The sequence below is a fragment of the Epinephelus moara genome, chromosome 9 (assembly GCF_006386435.1).
Source record: "Epinephelus moara isolate mb chromosome 9, YSFRI_EMoa_1.0, whole genome shotgun sequence".
NCBI lineage: Eukaryota > Metazoa > Chordata > Actinopteri > Perciformes > Serranidae > Epinephelus > Epinephelus moara.
The window spans coordinates 24,071,443-24,094,151 of record NC_065514.1 but is presented as its reverse complement, the minus strand read 5'-3'; the positions used below and the strand labels follow the sequence as shown (position 1 = coordinate 24,094,151).

The 22,709-nt window shown below is 44.2% G+C and overlaps 1 protein-coding gene across 1 annotated transcript; it reads left to right on the top strand.

Moving 5' to 3' along the window:
- Window positions 1–242: 242 nt before the first annotated feature.
- LOC126395532 (inactive tyrosine-protein kinase PRAG1-like) lies at window positions 243–22,430 on the top strand. The gene is made up of 6 exons (XM_050053073.1): window positions 243–476; window positions 4,098–4,439; window positions 4,542–6,280; window positions 14,723–14,868; window positions 16,613–17,379; window positions 19,450–22,430. Exons 2-6 carry the CDS (start codon window positions 4,170–4,172, stop codon window positions 20,605–20,607), a joined length of 4,080 nt encoding a protein of 1,359 aa, XP_049909030.1. The 5' UTR covers window positions 243–476; window positions 4,098–4,169; the 3' UTR covers window positions 20,608–22,430.
- The last annotated feature ends 279 nt before the right edge of the window (window positions 22,431–22,709 follow it).

Genomic DNA, 22,709 nt, shown 5'->3' with positions numbered 1-22,709 from the left:
AAAAAAAAAATGTTGCTTTTGTGACACCCTTTGCCTCAAGCTGCAACTTGGTGCAATTTTCTGCAAATCAAACAGCAGCTGGGTTGTAAAAATCATAATCCTCATGACAGCTAATAGAACAAAAGCCCTAATGAGAATCTGTGAGTGGCCACTGACCAGACTGCATGCTTGGTTGGGAGCTCCTCCCACCTCCTTGTGCTCTCTCCACGCTGCTGCAGAGGACTCCTGCTCCGCCTCAACACTCCACCTCTGCACAGTGCAACAGCAGCAGTAACAGAAGCAGGAGCTGTAACCAGCCTGCAGCAGCAGCAGCATAGTCTCCTGGGTCATTAACCTGTCGCGTGTGGGATAACTAAAAGAAGACGGATATCGGCTTCTGTGGGAATTAAAACAGCAGATACGACACAGCTGTGATTATTTTTCTTTTTTTTTTGGGGAGAGCTTTTGTGTTGCCAGGCAAGAGAAAGTCCGAGCAGGTAAGCAGCCAGTCATTAGACACTAACCTTGGCTACTTTCCTTACATTATAGCTTTCCTTTTCCCCCTTTTAGGCACCTATGTTGTGGTCCAGCGACGCAGCTTGAGCCTTACATTTCCTCTTTATGTGTTATATTAATACAGGTAATAAAAACAGCCATTTTTGCCAGTTTCTTTAGCGCGCGAGGACATTTTTCAGCTACAATAACCTGCCGTAAACCAAACTTAGCTACAAGCGAGTCAAGTGTTTCAGCCCCAATTTTCATTTATCAAATCTTAAAACGCCACCTTAAAGGGAAACACTCAGGGTGTGTAAGATACGCCGATTTTGTGTTAACTAAACATGCTTACAAGTCATACCAATGAGTAGTCTCAAGGTGGAAGTTTGGGGATATTTGGCAGAAGTTGGCAAGTTTTGGCGGAAATCCCTACCGAGTTTGGAAGAAACAGGTTGGACCCCCCCCCCCCCCCCCCTATATGAATGAATGGGCTGTGTGAGTGAGGCAGGCGTGACAAATGTTGCTCGTGAAAGCATTTGTATTCAAAGTGGGTGACTAACAAGCTGATGTGACCTGGTTATCAGACCGAAACATGGACTATAGGTTGTTTAATTATTTGGATTATGAATGACTGTGATTCAATGGGCATCCCATTCATTTAAAGGCTTGTAGGCATGGCACAGCAGTTCAGTAAAAAGCAGCCAGCATGGTAATGCAGTGAAGTATTTTACAGAATAATAACCATCAGATATGCTTCATTAAGGCTGCCCCTCGGCTTGCTCGTGCACGTGCGCCAGTGCTGGTGTGTGTCTGCTGCTGGTGCCTGCATGTTGGCGGCTGTTGCAGGATTCAGACAAAGTGCACTTTTACCAGCTGTTCAGTGTTGATAAGCCCTCTAACCTTTACCTTAATGACTCCCCTTGCTCACCGTATCTCTAGGCTATTTAAACTGTAGCCATCCAGTCTGACATGGCATCTTTACTACATTCTTCAGTGCAGTACAGCCTGTTCGCTCAAAGCAAACACCTAGTTTGGTATTTCCCACGGAAAGCCATGTGCAATTTTGGCTTTTAGGATGTTGGAGCAGTGGGTTTAAATTCTCAGCAAAATTCAGTGTGTGTTTTGAGACATCTAGTGGCCAAGAGTCTGTGTGTGATGCACAGAGGTCATGGGTACATGTTGCTGTAGACTTCAAGGCTCGTGTCTTTATTAGAAGGCCCGAAACTGTAAATTCCACAGCAAACTAACATCCAGCCTCAAGTCATTTTTCTTCGCCCTCATCTTATTTTTCCAGCCCCCGTCTTCTGATGTGTCCATGAGATATTTTTCATACTTTTTTTAATTGATGGCAGGCCTTGGACTTTATCATATGGCTGGACTTCTCGCGGTTGTGTGCTCTCTGTGTGTGTTTTTACAAGAGGAAGTGAGAAATATTGGACCTTGAGCTTGAGAAGGTGTGGGGAATGTAGACAGTGGGGTCTATCTCTGTTCAAACAAGCAGGGATGGAACATGTAAACAGGAGGTGGGCTAAGCTGAGGTGAGGTGGATCTTGTTTTCTTTGGAAATACAGAAAATGTTTTAAAGAATCCCCGTCTGTTGTTTTCTTTAATTTCCCTGTAAAGAAAGTGGAACAACAGCAGACTAAATTGTCCCTGACAGTTTGGTTTCAACTTACAAAACACATCATGACAGTGCTCCGTCTGTCTTTGCGTTGTCATTGCCTTATCGTCCCATGAAACCCCCCTAGTCATGGTCTTGATTGGCAGTCAGCCTGTTCTCTACAGCGGCAGGCCCAGTGGCCTACTGATCAGTCATCGCTTCATCTGACTCATGCATAGTGCCATAAGATGTTAGGCAAGGCTCCGTTTCCTCTGTTGTCGCAGGAACGGTTAAACAAACAGTGTGCTAGCGGGCGCTTTCCTGCTCAAACTGAGTCAGACAGAACAAAGAAAAATGTAAACATGCATTATCTTTACCAACAGGAGAACTCTTCATTCCTATAGGATTAGTCGATGGCAAGGTCGTTATACTGGAGCCATGAATTACCAGGAGTCTTAACAAGCTTCAAGCATTCCTTATCTTTTGTTGGGGAATTTTATCTTTGATAAAAAGTTGTAGATATCAAGAATCACTGTGGCTGAAAGAATGCCGAATATCGCAGTCATATTTAGGCTACCTGAGTGTATTTATAGAGCTCTGTTTATTGTCTTAGGGGAGTCACTGCTTCCTCTGTTTTCTGGATAATGAGTCTAGATGGTGGGCTAATGTTGTCATGTGTCACTGCAGCACCTTGTTGAGAGGCAATTAAAGCTGTGCAAAGAACATAAAGAGGGACACCCAGATGCAGGGACAACAAATGATGTCTCTGAAATGGTGTTGATCTTCTCACTGTCAGCCCGGTTAAACAGGACACACAGAAGAAGGAGAGGAAGGAGGTGTGTGGGTGTGTGTGTGGGTCAGTTTGTTTGTGAGAGAAGCAGGACTCACATGGGGAGGTTTGTGTGTGTGTGTGTGTGTGGAAGGGGGGATGGGAGGTGGTCGTGGGTGTGAGATTCACCCTGGTGAGACTTTAGACATTCCTGGCATTCCGACCTCCGGGATGCTTGAGGCTCCTCCGTCTTCTTCTAGCATGTCGGGGGCTGCAGAGGACTCTGGAGGGCTTTTATGTCGCTGGGCTCACACCGTCAAGGCCCTTCTGGTTGAACAGAAAGCACATACCCTCTAATTTCGGAGGCCATGGGAACAAGCAGCGCAGCACCCACCAGGTCTTCTTAAGTTACATCTGCGGATGACACTTAAAGCCTAACGGAGGTCTTTAATGAGCTTTGGGACACTTGTCAGCTTGGACTCCCTCGTCACTGTCGTTACACTTTCAAATAGATGCTTGAACTTTTTTCCAACTTTCACTTTTTTGTGGAAACAGAATTTTATCTGACTTTTGTTAAGAAAGTGTCTTATTGTGGATCAGCCATGTCATTGTCTAAACCTGATCAGATTAATAGGGTCTGTATCTAAGCCGAAACTGATGAGCACAATGGATTGGTGCATTCCTAGTAGACCTGCAACAATTAATCAATTAGTTTGACCATTAAATTAATCACCAACTAATGTCATAATTGATTGAATATGAGAAAAAAAAGCAAAGTCAAAATTCTCATATTACAGCTTCTTGAATTTGAAAATTATCTGTATTTCTTACCCCTCTATGACAGTAAACTGAATATCTTTGGGTTGTGGACAATTGAGGACGTCATCTTGGGCTTTGGGAAACAATGATTGACATTTTTCATCATACTCTGACAATTTATAGACCTAATCTCCATTTATCTCCGGGAAAAATGAGCAACCTGTTAAATAGTTCGATGCTCTGAAAATGAGTTCTGTTATTTGTAAAGTGTGGAAGACGATAAACAGGATTTTTACACAGTTCTTACAATACAAGCAGTTTTTCTTGGTCAAAAAGACAAGAGATTCTAATTGTGATACAACCAATGGGCAAAAAAGAGTGATGACATAGACATTGTGGCTTCATTTAACAATGAGTCTCTTCTTTTCTTTCTCTCTCCTCTACATGTTGCCTTGTGACCAACATCTTGTGACGCTGCAACCTTCTTTGGTCCAGCCATGATGGTTCATCCGATATCTGCCACATCACTCAGCTGCTTCTGACCGAACCCGATTTAGCAAACCGAAGATGTCAGCGTGCAGTGACTTTGCAGAACACGTGTGGAAACCGGGCTCTTGTAAGAACTGCTTCCACCCGTTCAGTGCGCACCACAAGACTGTCGGCGGCCTGGGTGGCAGTGTGCCAGCCACTTGTTTGAAGAGCACCCCAGGAGGCGATGAAGAAGCTGGAGTGACCTCGCCTTCACCCTACAGCAAGCCAACCATCGCCGTCAAACCTACTGTGATGAACATTGACACCAACGAGTCGGTGACTGACGTCAACATGAACATAGAGCAGGTGGTTCTCTTAAATTTAATTTTCCTGTAACAATCCTCAGAGTCTGTTACCGTCCAGACTTGTGTATCTGTTCTTTAATGTGTGCTCATGTGTCTGTTTCAGGAGAACACAAAGAGCCCAGTTGAGCGCTTGGGCCTGAAGAAGCTCTTGGACCTGTCGTCTCTTTACATTGACAATAACGGCTGCAACAAGGCCCACCGAGATGCAGTTCTTCAGAGTCCTGAAGCCAAGATGGACTACAACAACTGCTACTCTCTGTCTTCTCTGTCCCCCAACATCCTGCCTAAAGACTCCATGATTATTAGCAACATCTTCGTCACCCAGGAAGACGGTAGAGGTTCTCAGAGTTTAAAGAAGAACGCCAACGGGGACGCTTGTAGGCAGCAGAATACAACCCCCACCAGAACCAAGAGCACTTACAATGGAATTGGTGTGACCACCAGAGCAAATTGTCAGGAGTCAAATCAGGCGTCTGTGGAGATACCTTTTTCTGTGGATATTGTCCCGTCCAGTCCTCCCACGGTTAATAGCAATGGTATCAGCAGTGGGAGTACTGCTGCTGTTACAGCAAAGACATCCAGCACTTCCCCTGCCACAGCTTTAAGTGTGGACACTAATAGTCATAATCCCCCACCATCCCTTCACTCTCCTCCTGTCTTGTCTGCACAGACCAGCTTATCGGATTCCTCTTGTTCTTATCGTAGTAGTACAGATTCACTTCCTGGGGCAGAAGGGTCTGGAGGAAGACGAGATAGGTCAGGGAGCCCCCAAAGCCCACCAGCTTTGGGTAGCCCACAATCAGCTCCCAACTCTCCCAATGGAAAGTCAGACTCGGAACCCATTTATGCAGAGAGCACCAAGAAAAAGCGCAGGCAGCAAGGAAATGGGGTGCAATCCCATCCTGTGTCGCCAAACCAGACTAAGAACTCCTCCCAGGGCTCTGAGCCCTCAGGAGAGAGTCAACGGACCACCATCACTGTAATGGCCACTCACACAGAGCAGAACAACAGAACTTTCTACCTGAGCAGTCCAGATTCAGCCATCAGCACCCAATGCCACTTCAGCCCCACAGCACGTAAAGACCCCAGCAGCCCGGCCTTCCGCTGGCCCAGCCCCAGCCACAGCGCCCCCTCTTTGGTGACAGAAGCCAGCCCAACTCTTCACCCCAAGCCTCAGTCTAGCCCACCCATTCCCCCCAAAAGGATCACCCGTTCCCCCAAACTGGGCACCTCTAGCCTCTCACCGTCCATCTCCTCTCCAGTGCCTCTTCCTGATCTCCCTAGACTGGGCACCTCCAGCCTCTCACCGTCCATTTCGTCCCCCGTCCCTCTCCCCGAACTCCCCATGCTTTTCCTCGTCTCTGCTAGAGAGGGCCACTTCAAGGTCCACACAGACAACCACAGCGCAGCGGCGTCCGAACGCTGGCACAAGCCCCACCACCACAGCTCCGGCTGGAACTGTCGCATCGAGGAAGAAGAGGAGGAGGACGAGAGGGAGCGGAAAGAGGGGGAGAATAAGAAGTTGGCCGCCGACCCAGGGCCAACCTCTCGGGTGACAGGCCTGGTCAATGGTGCCGCTGTCTGGAAGGAGGCCAGGGACTGGAAGGCCCACACCAGCCCCCCTCTGATGACAGAGCCAGGCACGGCCCCCCCGGCTGCCCCCAACAATGGTGCCTGTCAGGGGGAGACTGAGGGCACCGGTGCAGAGGAGGAGGGCAAGCCTAACGGGAGCATGCCGTCCAAGCAACCGGTGCATGGCGGCTCATCAGAGCTGCTGGCAGCAGGGAAGGGAGCCAACAATGAGTCCAATCCACCGCCTCCCCCACCTAAGAAACTGCACAGGTAGGAATAACAAAGACATTTTTGTTTGGCATTTACACATTCAATCATTAACGTGCAAACAGCATAGAGCACTAGCACTGTATCTGTGTAGGTCTGTGTTTGATGAATCTCAGAACAAAATCATTATTGATTTACAATTTTCAGTCCGCCATGTTCGTGAAATGTCAGAAGTAATTGCACAATGCCACTTTGAAGGTGAGGTGTGAGGCCATAACATTGCTTTCTCAGTTTGACTAACACACATTCATCATCATGGTTTTCACTTTCGTATGTGAAGCAATGAAAAGTAAGCAGTTCTTGAGAATTGGGAAGCTGTGACCACCAGATGATAAGTATTTTCTCAAGATATAGGACTTAAATGATAAAGCAAGAATTAAATGCATTCTGCCATCATCATTCAGCTTCCTAAGTCTTTTTTATACTTCATGTTTTATATTTTATTTAGTGCAGCTGAAAAAAACTTTTGTTCACATGTCGTTTCCAACAATTTACAGATTATAAATTTCTCATATATGCTGAATAAGGGCAAAGCAGCAGCCATCTAGAGGGAAGGTTGGTGTTAAACACTGTTTTCTACAAGACAGCTATGTGAAAGAAAAAATCTAATAGAGGTTTAATTGCACACTTGTGTACTAAACACTTGCTGTAAGATGAATGCTATGCATTTATCAAACCTGGGCTGCCCATTATAGCACACATTTGCGCGTCTATCCTTCAGTCTCCTACCTGAGACTTGCACTGAACTAATGGGACTGTAATTCAGCTGCGGCACTATGGTTTCATTATATTCCATAATTTAGCACTTAACATCGTGCACTTAGTCTAAATGCATAAACGCTCTCTGATGGTATGGTATAGTATTGGTGCTGCTTATAGGATATAAGTGTATAGCCTGTGACAATGCACATGCATGCATCTTACTGTGCCCTCTCCTTTCACTGCATCGTCATTCAGCCTTGAATCAGCCTCCATTCTTGCAGCCTGTGATCATTCAAACTGTTCCGGCATATTCCTCAATGCATGCCTTGTTCTATTCATGCTAGTAATGTGACTTTTTCAATTCTAATTAACACACAAAGTGAGTCTGTTAAATTGTCCCCCGCTGTGTCACGTTGCTGTAAATTTGTTTTGGCTGCAGCACAATAGACAGAACTGTAAAAAAAGGTCTTTTTCCATTCATATTCTCACCCGGGGACAAAGTTGTTTCTAGGAGGCATTCAATGCATCTGTGGGCAAAAAATTGTCTTGTTTGCACTGTTGCCTCGTGCTTAAAATCTGGTTGTTTTTAAGGCTTAGTAACAATATTTATTCCATGCTCCTGGCTTACATAGCCATTTATTAGCAGTAACATTTGCACACATGCTTTACCCAGAGTCTGCATGAGGCTAAGAATACACTCCGCTGTCTGAGTCAGCTACGCCAAAGCAGAAACAGAGAAGCGGCCTTGTGTTGCAGATATTAGAGCATCAAATGATCTCCTCAAAATAAACTTTGCTTTGTCCGGAACAGTGGCAGGATGAGGTGCAGCGCGCGACTGTGACTTCCTCAAGGCAAACAGATGTTCGGCCATCTTGAGCTGCTAAAGTCAGCAAAAGCTGAGCGGGAGTGTTTTACTGTCTAAAACACAGATTGCCGATCACGTTTCAAGGGCCCTTATGTTTGTGGTAATCCTAGTAGGGACACATCTCTCCTGTTATGACATTGCCGACATTCTGCACTGATAAAAATACACCTTGTTGAGACACATGTGGGAACGACTTGAGCCAGGCGGCGACAGTTGAGGCTTTCTGCGGGTTTAGTGTATTTAATCAGCAAGTGTGACTGCAGGGAATCTAAATATTGTCTGCAAAGCAATCAAAACTTCATAGAAAGATTTATAATTGACAAAAAAAGTGAATCTTGTGTGTGGCATGAATGGAAAACATTCATTATACAAAGACGTGTACATGCACCCCATGAAGCAGCATTTTGGTGTGCTGAATCATTTAAGAGTCACAGATGGCTCGAAAAATCTGCCTCCCAGAGCCTTTGATCACAGTTGAAAACACCAAATTTTCCCTTTTATTCCTCATAAAAGTCATTGTACATGTCATGTGGTGTGTCAACCAGAGGCGTGTGTTTGTACGTGTGCCAATGTCACGCATGAGTGTGTGTATAAGTACTCTTTAACGGGGAAGGCGTGTCCACCGGTCAGTGAAGGTTGCCAAAGGGAGGGGCTTTAGTGAACAGATTGTTGCCCCTGGCAACTCCCAAACTGTCCCAGCCTGGCGGTCTGTTGCCACAAGTAGAAGTAGAATTTATAGATCAGACGTGGATTCAAGTTCGCTGAGTTTGAATTGCCTTTTGCTCTCTAAACTATGGTTCCAGGACGTGCTGCCCCTCCCTTCACAGAGGCGTCCTGATCCCTTCTGTGCAGCAGAACAGATAGCATCTTGTTGCCGTCTGAAGTGAACTGCTAGGTCAATGAGTGAATGCTATATATGAGATGTGAGTGCTTAAATTTTGCGCATCTAATGGTGCTGTTGCCTTGCTTGCTGACTTTAAATACACATATGACTCGCGTGGAGACAGGGTTGTGTTACTACACATGGCGGGGCTTTAGGGAGCCACCGGTCTGATCCAGGGGCATTTTGTGCCCGCCAGCCGGACAAGGACCTGTGCCTCTCCAGCATGAGGTAGGCACCTGAAGGCATCTTTTTCTCATATGGGTCCTCTGTAAGTATTGATGGCGCACTTTTCATTAGACATGTGAAGAGAGGTAGTGGTGTTCTTGTCGCACAGGAAGACAGTTGCAGAGTTTTGTCTCAGTAGGAAACCACACAGGCTAATATTCACACCTCTCTCCGGAACTCGGTAGTCAAAACTCAGAGGTGGCATCGAAAGCACAGATAGCATGACAGATAGCATGTGGTCAACTTTTTGCGTATTCTGTATTTCCTCTGTTTCACACCCTGCCTTTTGTTCCTCTTCTTAACTCATCTAATACTTTACTACCTGAATAATGTCATTATTTTATTTGAGCCCTTCCTGTTGGTAAAATTGAAGCACTGTTAAGTTTGAGAGGAAGAGAAGTGAAATCAATTCAAGAGCAAAGTGTGTTGCTTTATATGATGCAGGGCCAATAAATGCAAGTTGCTCGGACTGGATAAGGGAAGGAGATAGCTGACAGAGACGATAACAAGACAAGGCTGGAGCAGTTTGCAGAAGATAACAAGGATTGGTGTCAAACATTAATGGATCTTTGTTTCAAAGACTTGGTTTATATGCCTGTATAGCCATGGTTACTATCCTACCATCATGGGAAAGAAACAACACATTATTCTCTGTGCTGTGTGTTGTGACATACAGAGGTTACACACAAAGTGAAAACACATGCACGATATAATGTGATTTAATCTAACAGCAATGCAATTAATACTACCTTTTGTGAGTTTATATAATGAACAGTTGAATCAGATCCTCTCCGTCTCATTAAAATGTCAACATTGGAAGCCACTTAAAGGTTGTGTGTATTACATGGCTGTTGCAGGGGGATTGCATTACATTGTACAGGTGTTCATGATACCACCTACACCTGAGTACAATCTGATTCAGACTGTTACTCAAAGGTTATTGTCTCTAGGAGAGCGAATGTGTTTGTGTATTTGCACATCCAAAAGATGTAACGACATGCAGCGCTTTGTCGTCATTATATATATTGATGACAGAGAAGGCCCCTAAATAGAAGTCAGGAAGTGAAACCAGTTGTGTGAACTTGATCCTCAACAACAACAACAACACTGCTGCAGTTTAGTTTGGGTCTCATTTTACACTGTCACACCACTATCTGCAGCCACTTAGCTGTAACCCCAGTCTGATCCCTTTTTAAAAAACTCCCCCAGCTCCCGTCGCACAGCTTTATTAATACCACACACACAAATACACACACACACACACACACACATCAGGGTAGCATGCGTGTCAGCAGATCCAGTGTGTTCCTCACTGTAGCGTGATTGTTTACATTCTAAATCTGGGTTACTGTCGTTGCCGGGCTGATTGCAGAAGTCAGACCCTGTGTGACAGGTTTGCTGGGGCGATTGTGTCTCTCACACACTTTGTTTTAGCTAAGGAAGTGATTAAATCTCCTCTGAGGAAATAAGCAGCTAAGATCTTTATTAATAGATGTTTAGACTGAAACGGTGCATTCCATGTAGAGTGATAAAATCCTGATGATTGCTGCTTTTTTGTGTCTTGATGACATGATTTTGGTAATTGGAGATCAGTTAAATCATTAATTTTAATGCTGTCTCTGTCAGGTTGTAAGTAAGGGATTGTCAGTCAGTCAACACAGCATTAATTGCAAATATTATGGTAATTGATTGATCGATTATCATAATTATTTAACCAACAGTCGAGGCGTTACATGTAAATGTGTTAAGTCTTTAAAGTTTTAGCACTTTATTCATGACACTCTGATACATAGATTATGCTGCTTGCCCCACAAAACTTCTCCTCAATGCATCACCAGTCACGATGTACAAGTTAACATTAATTACGATAAAATATTAATTTAAATGCGCTGATCCCTCGTGTATGTAGATAGGCTATGTACGCTCAAAAGGATGCTACAGAATGTCACCCACCCACCGATCAGTCCTTCTTTGAGGGGCAAGTAGACTTCACACTTACATCCACAGCCTTGTGCTGCATTTATGTGGTGTTGAAAAAAATGAGTTCCCAATCATATTTCATAAGTCACCTGGACCGCTTTGTAGCGTCCATGTTGTTTCTGCATTACAACTTAAAGCTCATGAACACAACACAGTTGGAAGAATGGCCATCAGAGGAGCACCTGAATGCACCATTGGCTTTGAGTCTGATTTAATCAGTCCTCCCTCGTTCATTTAGTGTTGTTGCTGCACTATTTTACGACACATTAGGAAATCATGAGCACCCGGACGTTCAACAGGCTGACCTGGTACATCCCAGACACTAAAAAGGGTCGTTCAGAAAGATTTGATTGTTCATTTTTGCCAATGGTGATACTGTAAGTAAGGCGATATATTGCAATTTCTTTAAATCCAACTTTAGGAAAACTGTCAAAGTATAAAGAACACACCAGCATACGCATAAAACAATATTTTTTTAATGCAATCAGAGCAGTGTCATCTGCATGTGTATTTATAACAGCCCCTGTAACATCATCACACCATAGCACTACTTTTTGTGCAGTCTGAGAATTAAAGGAATAATAATCGGGTTTTGAATCATTCAGGTAAAAGCAGTCATTTAAAGACATCACCTTGGACTGATGGGCATTTTTTTTACTATTTTCTGACATTTCATAGGCCAAGCAATTAGTCAGTAAACAAAGAAAATACTCTAATGAAAAATAACTGTTAGTTGCAGCCCCTAAATGCTTGTATAATTTTACACACAGCCCTAATCTAAGTCAAGGTCTTCCTGCATGCCCTTGCTCAGAAGGCTCATTCATCCATGCACATCCTCCCGCAGGACATAAGCAGTGACATTCTTTCACCAAGGAAAATCTCATGTTTTGGATACAAATCTGAGAGATCTGGAGTGAGACATGCATAGGCGCACACATGCACGTACACTCATAAATCCCGCACCCATTACCATTTCTCTTTCTGCCTCAGCATTTCCACTGCCTTTCATCACCGTCCTTTTGTCTGTAAACCGATAGCGGATCCTTTAGCTAAATGCCCACGGAGAATACCTAACCCTTTGTCTCCCCCCTGCGCTCCTCGCCTTTTCTCCTCCTCGTCTGTTTGTTGTGCTGATTTATGGTGGAATTGAAGTCGGGGGGCGAGCAGATAAACGGATAGAGGAGTCATTTTGTGATGGAAGAGAGATGAAGGGATGAGATGGGACCCCGCTTTCCCCGAGCCATTAGCGGGCATAATGAGACAAGTGAATGGCTGTCACTCAGCCTAATTGGTCACCTTGATTAGGAAGTCTGCTCATGCACAGTTTTCATTGGTATTATAAGTGGCCATCATGATAGTCAGGCGAGCTGCACGAGAAGAATGCAAAGCTGCTTTCTGGCAGGTAAAAAGACATGAAGCAAGGCTATGTCACTTTTGACAGTTTAAATATCTGTTTTTCCTTCACAAATGAAAAGTTGAACTCATAAGCAGTAAACACTCAATTCAGAACACTCAAGGGTTTGCTGCTATAGCTTTTAGAACTATTTTTGTGGTATTTTAGGCCTTTATTTATAGGAGAGAGATGACAGGAAACAAAGGAAGAGAAAGAAATTACATGCAATAAAAGTCCCCAGCTGGCTGAGAACCGAGGCCACCCATCGACCATCAGGGTGCCCTGCTGGCACAGCTTTACTTGGTCTGGTATGACCAGTAGGTATCGGTGGCTAATGTTAGCTCTCAGGTTACCTTTAGACTTCATGGACTGCAACTCAACCACTGACAATCTGGTCGGAGATCCAGATGTGTTATGCAGTGCTGGCTAATGTAGCCTCAAAGCACTGACCTCCAGCAGAGATGAGGGGCTTGGCACAGAGGTCTGTTCCAGTGTTTTTCCGCAAGTGCATGCAATGTCCAGCTGGGTGAAGAGGAGTAGCCAGCTGCACTTTCTGCTGTTTTGTTGGATGATGAAGAAAGTACTCTGAATATATCACATCAGAACACTTCAAAGTAATGCCGAACTGTTCTACTACTGAAGTTAAGAGTGGAACTTGATGAGATCTAGCCGACCAAATATTGCATTTCTAATCACGGGAGCCAATAAACAGCGTGGATATGTTGTCTAACAAAAGATAATCTTTTGTTTTATTCCAATGATCATCACGTACTGTAGGTGTCTCGTGTTATTCTGAGCCGCAGTGATGGAATCAGAGTGTCTAAAATGATCTTCAGCCTATGTGTTTAGTGTCATTATCAGTGTCTCTGTTTGTTAAAAGTTTTTGCTTTAAAACCAGAATGTGAATAGAAAGCCTGGTACAATGACAGAAATATATATTCAGGACTTTTGTCAGTTTTTCCCAGTGATCTAATTCGTCAGTGGTTAGGCTGTGATCCAATTCTCTGAAGTGAACCTGCTCTGGTGCAGGTGAGCTGTTCAGCATAGGTACAACGCTGATCTATCTTGTTACCTTTCTAACCGCAAGTCCTGTTTTGTAGTACACTCCATACAAGCCGAATCATCTGCTGAGGTATCCTCCTCCTCCAAACGGACCTGATAAAAATAAAATGTAAAAAAACACTGAATCAAACAGTTTCACATTAAAAATCAGTGTTTTACCAACACTCTTTGGCAGCCAGATGTCACGAGCTGAGCTGCTGCTAATGTTAGCTCAGCTAGGTGCTTCTAGTGCTCATCTTGTTTTTACATTAGCGTTCCTTCAGTGTTGACCGTTCAAGAGGGTTTTTACTGTGAGCCTAATTATCCGCAGAGGTCTCCTCCTCTCCAAAACAAACAGACCAGGTAATTAAAACTGGTATAGATACTGAATTAAGCAATTTCATATTAAAAGTCAGTGTCTCTGTGATGCTCTTTGGTTCAACCCAGGGGGTCTGGAGACTCTTCACTGAGCTGCTCCTATGTTAACTCAGCTTGTTTCTCTGATACCTTAAGAACCAGACATCCTCTAATAATCCTTCATTCTTTTAAAAGATTTAGGTAAAATCGACCAGAATCCAAAAGAGAGGGTGACATGACTTGAAACAGTAAGAAAGCTGGCTGGGAAAGTTTTTAAGTCCGTTATGCAGCTGCAGCCGGTGCTTATGGAAAATCCTGCTGTTCAGCTCATCTCTTTCAAATTTCACACCCGCAGATTTTCTTTACCTTCAAACATCACGCAGCTCCCTGTGGGGCCACAAAAAGCTTCATATAACTTTTGTCATAAATGCAGCAGAGACCTATAAACAGCATTTGATGTGTACAATTGGTGGAAGTCCCCTTTAAAGAAAACAACTCAAGGGAATCTTGGGAAATGTAGGGAACTCCAATGTGCCACTATCCTGTTGCACCACTTGTGGTCAGAAACAAGAAAAGCTGCCCTCTCTAATGATGATGATGATTTTTATTCGTCTTGAGGCTTGTTTGTCGCAGTTATAAATCAACACAGAATCAAGAAGTGCTCCTCTTGAACGAGGAAGTGAAACTACTCCTGACAGTACTCGTTCGTCATTTATAATCAACCCGTGTGCTCTTTCACATGGATTCATTAGTAATGCATAGTGCAGATAAGAAAACATCATGAGGAAGTGGATCGCTTCCACATTCATAAACAGATGAACAAAAAGGAAACGTTCTATTTCAGCAGAAAACCTACAGGCTAACTACCAGGAGACGCTCGGCTGGACCGATGTTAGGCAATGATGTCAGCAGTGTATACATATGGTTTGAATGCATGTTTGTTTGTGTCTTGTTTGTCCCATCATATTCACTTATGCTCTGTTGTTTTTTCCATTACAGAGTGTGTAGTAAGATGAGTGGCAGCAACATGGAGCTGGATCGCTGCAGCCAACAAGGGTCAGTGGAGAGTCCTACTTCATCTCTACGAGGCCTGAGCAGCTCCAGCCTACCCACGGCCTCCTCTGACAACCTGACTGCTGACACTGGTAAGTACCACTCACACTCATGTTATTATATTTTGGTGCAAGTCCATTTACTCCAATAGAAACATGCACAGAGAAAAAATGTGTAGTTTATTGAGAAAGTTAGGTTCTTCTTCTGCAGTTGATATGTGTTTGCCTGCGTGTTAGTTGTCTCGCTGTTCTGGCCCTGTTTACCATGTTGAACTTTGAAAACACACTTTGTTCAGAGTGAAACTGTGCATCAACAGTGAAAAGAGGAAAGGGAGTGCTGCCTGGTGTTACAACAGCTACTTATCTCTTCTCTTCCTCCTTCGTCAAGTGCACGTATACAGTTTGTTTTGACTGTAAATGTTCACGCTGTGATTTCTGCAATCATCAAACCTGAAACGTGGCTCAGAATGAGTGGCACGGGATCTCGGTGTAGAAGCGATTGTCATCCTTCACGTATCCTCCGTGGCGCAGACGTTTGTAATTGCTGTAACTTCCTGGGCAACCTTGTTTGAAGAGATAATTATGGACTCTGATAACGAGGGAAAAAGGGCTTGGCTACATCCTACGGAGTACTTTTTTTTTTTCTCTCTCTCTCTCTTCACTCTGTGAAAGCAGTTATTGAAGACTGCACCACGCAATTATCTCAGTATCTGTCTCCTCTCGTGTAAAGTCAAGTTCCAACTTTAAGTCTTTAATTGACAAATGGATCATAATTGGATGGAAGATGTTTTGAGTGTCAGCTTGAACTCTGGATTGTGGAAATTTCCAGCTCTTTTGAGGAAACGAGGTATGTGTTTGTACTCAGGCTGAGCGCTAGGCAGTGACAGAAGGGGCGTCATAAATAAATCAAGTTCACAGCTGTCAGGCAGGAGTATGTAAGTCTGTGAGTGCCGTGAGGTTACAGGAAATTAACTCACAAGTACGCTGAGGCGCAAAGGATATAGTGTGTGAATCCAGGAAAAAGGAAAGTCTCCAATGGTCTGTGTCTATTTTCCAAGTCGATATCTGTCAGTTATTTCTATATAAAGAATAGTTTTCTTTTATTTAGTCTATTTAGATGAGAACATCTCTGTCACTCACTCATCTGACTGTTCAATATGAAGCTACAATCAGTTAGCTTATTTTAGCATAAAGACTGAAAAAAGAGGTAAAACTGCTAGCCTGGCTCTGTCTGATGTTAACACCTGCTAACATCTGGACTTTTTATCAATAGGAAAGGTTACACTAGGCATTCACTCCCAGGTTGAATGACTCGGCAGTAGTCTCAGGTATTTATTGGCTCTCGCCGCAATCAGTTTCTATCAGCAGTGATGGAAATACAACATCTAGGTGGGTAATTTTAGCCCCTTGGCTAGCGAGATGCAATGACAGGATGTAGAAAATACCGTCCATATCCGCCCAAGCAGCATTCAAACATTGTCCGAAATTTAGCACCGAGTTTGAAAGAGAGACTGAATAAGTAATATTACTCTTAAAAAAGAAGTAACCACTTCAACATTATCTCCATGGCCTCCATGCTGCTTTCAGCTGTTTACTAACCTGTTGTCCAGTCTGGCCCACTGGCAATGGAGAAGGAGTCTATCTATCTATCTCTGTGAAAACCAGAAGAAACGTATTTTCCAAAATACGAAATTTGTTTTGTACTTGTGAACTAGAGTACTAGAGTTTGTTCTTGTTCGTTAAGTACCAATGTTTCATACCACTCACCTTTCCTTATATATGGAGGACACTGTAACTAACTCGACACCCTCTGATGTTATTTCTTCTTCTCTCTTAGGGTCTCGGGATGCTACACGGATGTCTTGTTCCTCTCCATTTTCCAGAAGTCCAGCGGCCTCAGCTCCAGGGTCTCCTCACCTGCCCTCCGTGAACAGCTTAAGTAACCAGCCACCTCCACTCCCAGAGAAGAAAATGGTCAACCGCACTGTGTCAGCTCCAGATAACTCGAACGGAAGACCCTTTGTCCGAGCCTACCCACGCCTTCCGTTCTCAGGCTCGGAGAGCAACGTGTGTCGACCTGCTGATGTCAACTCACGGTCCAGTTTACCATCCAGCCCGGTTGACCCACGACCCATTTTCTCTTCCAATGAGTCTCTGGAGCGCTGCCATGCCCCACTAAGCCGACCCTCGAGGTCCCGGACACTGGATGAGCCACTAAAGACTCACGGGCGTCTGGGCGTCCACTGCCGGAGCAGTATCACCTGCTCCTCTTCCCCCCAACTCAGCGTGCCCTTCTCGGCCTCAGAACCGAGCTCTGCTCCAAACCTGGGCTCCAGCCTGCAGCTCCAGACTCTTCTCAGTAACATAGACAGTAGGGAGGGTGTGTACTCCAAACTGGGAGGCCTGTACGCCGAGTCTCTGCGGCGCTTGGCTCTTAAATGCGAGGATCACTTCACTCACTCCCAGAGGAACCCACTGAGGTTTGAGGAGAGCAACTGGTCTCTGTTCAGGCTCACCTCTAACAAGCCCAGCTGCAACTCAGGAGATGCTGTGTACTACTCTGCTGCCTGCGCCTCAGACCCCGCCAACTCCTATGCTGTAAAGGTAATCCTTAAATACTAGACCTAATATTTTATACAGTGACTTTGTTAAATGTGGGTTTGGTTTAACTAGAACACCTTAAAGTTATAGTCTATAATATTTCAGTCCTAACCTTGTGTTTGATGTGACTACTTAACAATAAAAGCCATCATGCCATTTGGACACTTCTAATGTGAAGCAGTAGTCGTAGGGAATGTGTGGTCTGTATTAGCAGCAACTCAAGCCTTTGAAACCTGGGCAATATGGCCTGACGGCTTTTAAAAAACGTGGGAAGGTGGCAATGAGCAACTGAAGAAGAAATGACCCAAAATTGAGCAAGAACTTAGTAAAAAATAAACAAAAAAGAAGGTTAAAAATAAGGAAATGACTTGGAAAGAGTTCTTAAAAATTATAATAATTCTGTAACATAATTTCAAAATGTAATAATAATAAAAAGTTTTCTCCAGTTTTTTTTTTTTTTTTTTTTTTTCATTTTGTGGGACATTTCTCATCAAGTTGCTCATTGCCATTTTCCCTTGTTTTTGAAAGAAATCACACCAATTCGATCAGGGCTCAAAGGTTTAAATTCTTGCGAAAGGCAAATACAGCGTAAGTGAATGAACAACAAACAGTGAGGCTACTATCAATGAGATAAAATGCGTTGTTTTCCTCCAAATCCCTCATGTGAAGGCAGGAAATGTGAATTTCACATAGGAATGGCGGACTCCGCCACTAACAGGAAAACTAATGTATAGAGAGGAAACTGTAAATGTAAATACAATGGATAGTTATTGCTAAAAAAAATGCAGAACACAGTATCAAAAACAGGATTTGAGGTAATTCTAAGTAATTATAACTTTAATGCCAAAGAGAAACAGAATTGTCCATATCTTTGCATCATCACCAAATACCTAATTTTAATGCTTAATAGATTTTTACAGAGACTGAACAGTCTTTGCTGATATATGAATCATATCATTATTTGATGGATGCAATTGACTTTGAATACTAAGTACATAGAACAATTTGTATAGTATTGTAAACGAGTGTGTGTTTATAATGGTTTTGTAGTATAAAGATCGTGTTTTATTCTCTCCAGTAAGAGGTTGTATTCAGGAGAGCAACTCGCAGCCCACTCAAGATTATCTTAACTGTTGTTTGAGGAATGATTTGCACAGTGGGTGTCGCACATCGATCTTTTAAGCAGGGATTTGACAGTTTGAGGATAGGAGGAGGAGGAGATTAAAATCGGGCGGTGGTCTTGTTTGTTCTTAGGCTACTGATGGGGTGGCCACGCTGCAGCACAAACCTCCAGGGCCTGTAGTGTAAACATCCAGGAAGAAGGGTTTGTGGCTTCAGTCTCACTAACCTTTGTCCCTAAGTCATTAGTGTTGTACAAAGCAGCAGCTGTTTGTACAGTATGTGTTGAGCCACGGCGTGGGTGCCTGCAGTCTTGCTTAATATCTCGAGGCCCAATTAATCTTTGGATTCCAGGCAGGATTTACAGCCAGACAACCCCCTGTTGTCAAGGCCAACAGACACACATAACCCAACACACACGATGCATTATGACACACATACAAATGATTATATAGTAATCTGACTGGTGTTATACAGAACATGTTAAACGTTATGTATTGATATTCAGATGTGCCTTCCAGTGTGTTGCTGACTGATATTTGAACCTCATGAAAGAAGATTTTCGTGCAGTTAATCACTAAGAAGAGATTATATTTATAAATCTGACCCCAACACACAATGAGATTTGTAACATTTGTATGTTTGTTGTACAATTCTGATTTTGCCACAGCTTCCGAGACAATGACAGACACTGAGGGGCTGCACTATTTAAACACAACTTGAGTTTTTCAAGCTTTTCTGCATCAAGGACATTGATGTCTTTTGAATGGGAGCAGGAACTGAATTGGTGTTGACCTTGAAACCACACTAACAACACTTCCTTTCTTATGTTTCTTGGCCCTGCTCCCTTTCTGTCTCTATGTGGGGAGTTCTTCTCCCCCCTCCCTCTGTCCCCTTTTTTCTCCTTTGCTTCATTCCTTCCTCCCACTGACCTTTGTGTTTATACCTCTGCAGATCTGCAAGAGTCCATCCATGGATGCCAAACAGGGTCATCTCTACGGTCTGTCGGTGCAGCAGAGCATGCCTCCCCACTTCAACCTGCAGCAGGACTGTGGCCACTTTCTCGCTTGTGTCCCCCAGAGCATGTTGCCTTCTGACGAAGTCTCTCTGCCCACCACACCTGCTTCGTCGCTGCCTCAGCCCTCCTCGTCTGCGCCAGGCCAGCAGACAGAACGAGAGCGAGTGGTGGTCATCACCTCTGAGATCCCTCAGCAGACAGCGGCAGACTTCGTTCGGGAGTGGGCGGCGTTTCATAAAACTCAGCCAGAAGTGTATGAGCGCCGGATATGCTTCCTCCTCCTGCAGCTCTGCCATGGCCTGGAGCACTTGAAGGAGCACGGGGTCACGCATCGCGACCTCTGCCTCGAAAACCTGCTGCTGGTGCCTCATGTTCGTAGGTCCTCCCAGTTCTCCCAAAAGACCACCACTGACAACAGCACCAGTAACGGTTCAAGTGGTGTGGACAGTCAGCGTCTTCCCCGGCTCCTCATCAGCAACTTTGCTAAGGCCAAGCGCCGCTCCGCCGAAGATGCTGCCTCAACCAGTGTGGACCCTCGCATCAAGCGTGACCACGCCAGACTGGCACCTGAGATCCTCTCAGCAGCACAGTACCGTAAATTTGACGAGTTCCAGACTGGCATCCTAATCTACGAGCTCCTCCACCAACCCAACCCGTTTGAGGTGAGCCCAGCTCTGAAGGAACAAGACTACCGCTGTGAGGATTTGCCTCCAATCCCCTCGGTCTCCCTTTACTCAGCCGGCCTCCAGAGGCTGGCTCAACTTCTGCTCCAACCCGACCCCATCAAACGCATCCACATCCAGGAGGCCAAGCGCATACTGCAGAGCCTGCTCTGGGGCCCCAGGAGGGACCTGATGGAGCAGCAGAGGGAGAGGCACGGACAGGGGGTCGGCTTTGTCGACGGATCCCGGCACGAGGGCCTCCTGAACTGGCTGGATGTGAAACGGGCGCTGTTGATGATGAAGTTCGCCGAGCGTTCGCTGGAGCCAGAGAGGAACGCGGAGCTGGAGGACTGGTTGTGCTGTCAGTACTTTTCCTCGGCTCACCCTCTGTCTCTCTGCCATACTGCTGAACTGCTCTACTCGCTAAAGTGACGCCTCACTTTGGGGGTTGAAAACGTGCGAGTGGAGCTTAAGTAACGTGTGAATGTGTGTGCGCGAAAGACCAACAAAGTTAATGTCTAAACACTATGGATGGGAGACACTGTGAACCTACCCACCTGTTTGCGCTACTGCTGCATGCACGAGAGCCATGCAACAACCTAACCGTCCAATCTGTACACACACATCTTGCTACAGACTTAGCAAAGAAACGACCTGTGAAAATTCAACTGTTTTTAAATGTTCCTGTAGCAGTCACAGACGTACGGACAAAATCACTAAAACATTCACTTACCGACTAGAATCGCTTTGTGCCAGTGATGCTGATGAATACATCTGTTAAAAAAAGGAAAAGTCCTATAATACACTTACCAAAGTTCCATGTTTGACACTGTATTGTGTGTATTTATTAAATATTACTTACCCAGTGAGAACAGGCTATCAGTTCATAGCATTATTCTGTGTCAGCCAGCTTTGCAAAGTAATGCTGTGTCGTGTCTACATAAATGTGCAGCTAACTTTTTAAGTTTAACAGAAACACGAGGTCACAAGCAGACTGTTGCACCTTTTCCGTCATGTTTATTCGGGTCCATGTCATTGGTTCGACAGCCCATTGGTTCGACATCCCATTAGTCCGACTGTCCGCAGTGCTGAACGGCTCGCGGCGGGCGTATGGTGCGCCACGACCGGCTTGAGGCGGAGCAGGCTCACAGCTTATGTGTTTGTCACTTTCTTTTTCATTTTAACCCACACCATGATCTTTTCCTGACCCTAACCAAGTGGTTTTTGTGCCTAAACCTAACCAGACCTTAACCACAGGGCATCATGATGATTTCGGAACGGACTTCGGAACAATGAGTTTAACATGGTCGGAACAATGGGATGTCGAACCAATGGGCTGTCGAACCAATGGGCAGTTCCCGTTTATTCATGGGCACCTCGTACTGTATACTGTGCACACATAAAGTCAAGTTAACCAAATCCACAGGAAGTTGCAGAACTCAGTGAATACTGGTGTACAAGTTGCACAATCCTTGTTAGACAGCATTGCATAACAAGGACTTAGCATGAATTAATCGTAAGCCATGCTGTCTAACAACTAAATATTAATTGGACCGACAAAACAATTGGCAACGTTAGCGATTGCTTCGACTGAGTGGATGCCCAGTTTTTCCTCACGCTTACCTTTTTAGTATATATTTAAATGTTTTTGACATCTGTCACAGTGCCTTTTGTTCTTTGTATATGTTACAGTGACTCAGAAGCCAAATGTAAATATTCCTGATCATTCGTCCTTCGTGAAACTGGCCTTTCACAGAATGTTCTAGAAACAACTTTGTACAGTAATTTGTAGATGATATTAGAAGAAGAAAAAAATGAGCCCAAGCAGGTCTTAAAAAGCCATGAATATGAGCAGCGGTTAAAACATATTTATAATTTGTTATCCTTGTAGTAGTCACTGGAATTTCTTTGTTTATTTTCATATGTGGATTATCAAGTGATTTGTTTTTGGCGCAGCAGCAGCTGGGTCTGTTTTTTGTTTGTTTGGATTTTTTTTTGCCTCCTGCGTCCCATGTAGGCTGCAGAGAGAGCGTTGAGTTCATGGGTATTTTATCTCCAACAAAGATTTTCCTAATAAAGTCCAGAATTTAACAGCCTGCACCAGGTTTTAGTCCGTGACTGACTGATGTTTTTAATGTTGCAGAAACAAACATGGTCAGATCTCACAACTAATACATGATTGATTTTGAATTATTTTGTGTGTGCCTCACCTATTTGCATCTATCAATAAACTGTGCATATATTTTCTCACAGTATTATTTGGTGTTTTGATCTTTTTCTATGCATCCCCTTTAAATGATTTGGCAATTAATGTTATGTTTGCATCACCAGCTGCCTCTGCTGCGAAGCTAATGAACCCCTGCAAAAGATTTCAACATTTAGACATACATTCCTTGCTTATGGTGACATTCATGTAATTTATTTGAAGTCTTAAATAGAGGTCCAACAAGAAATGAGGGCTCTATTGGAATCTAGTCCTCATGGGTCGTGACAGAGGAAGTTTGATGTTGCTGATTTTTACATTACATCTACTT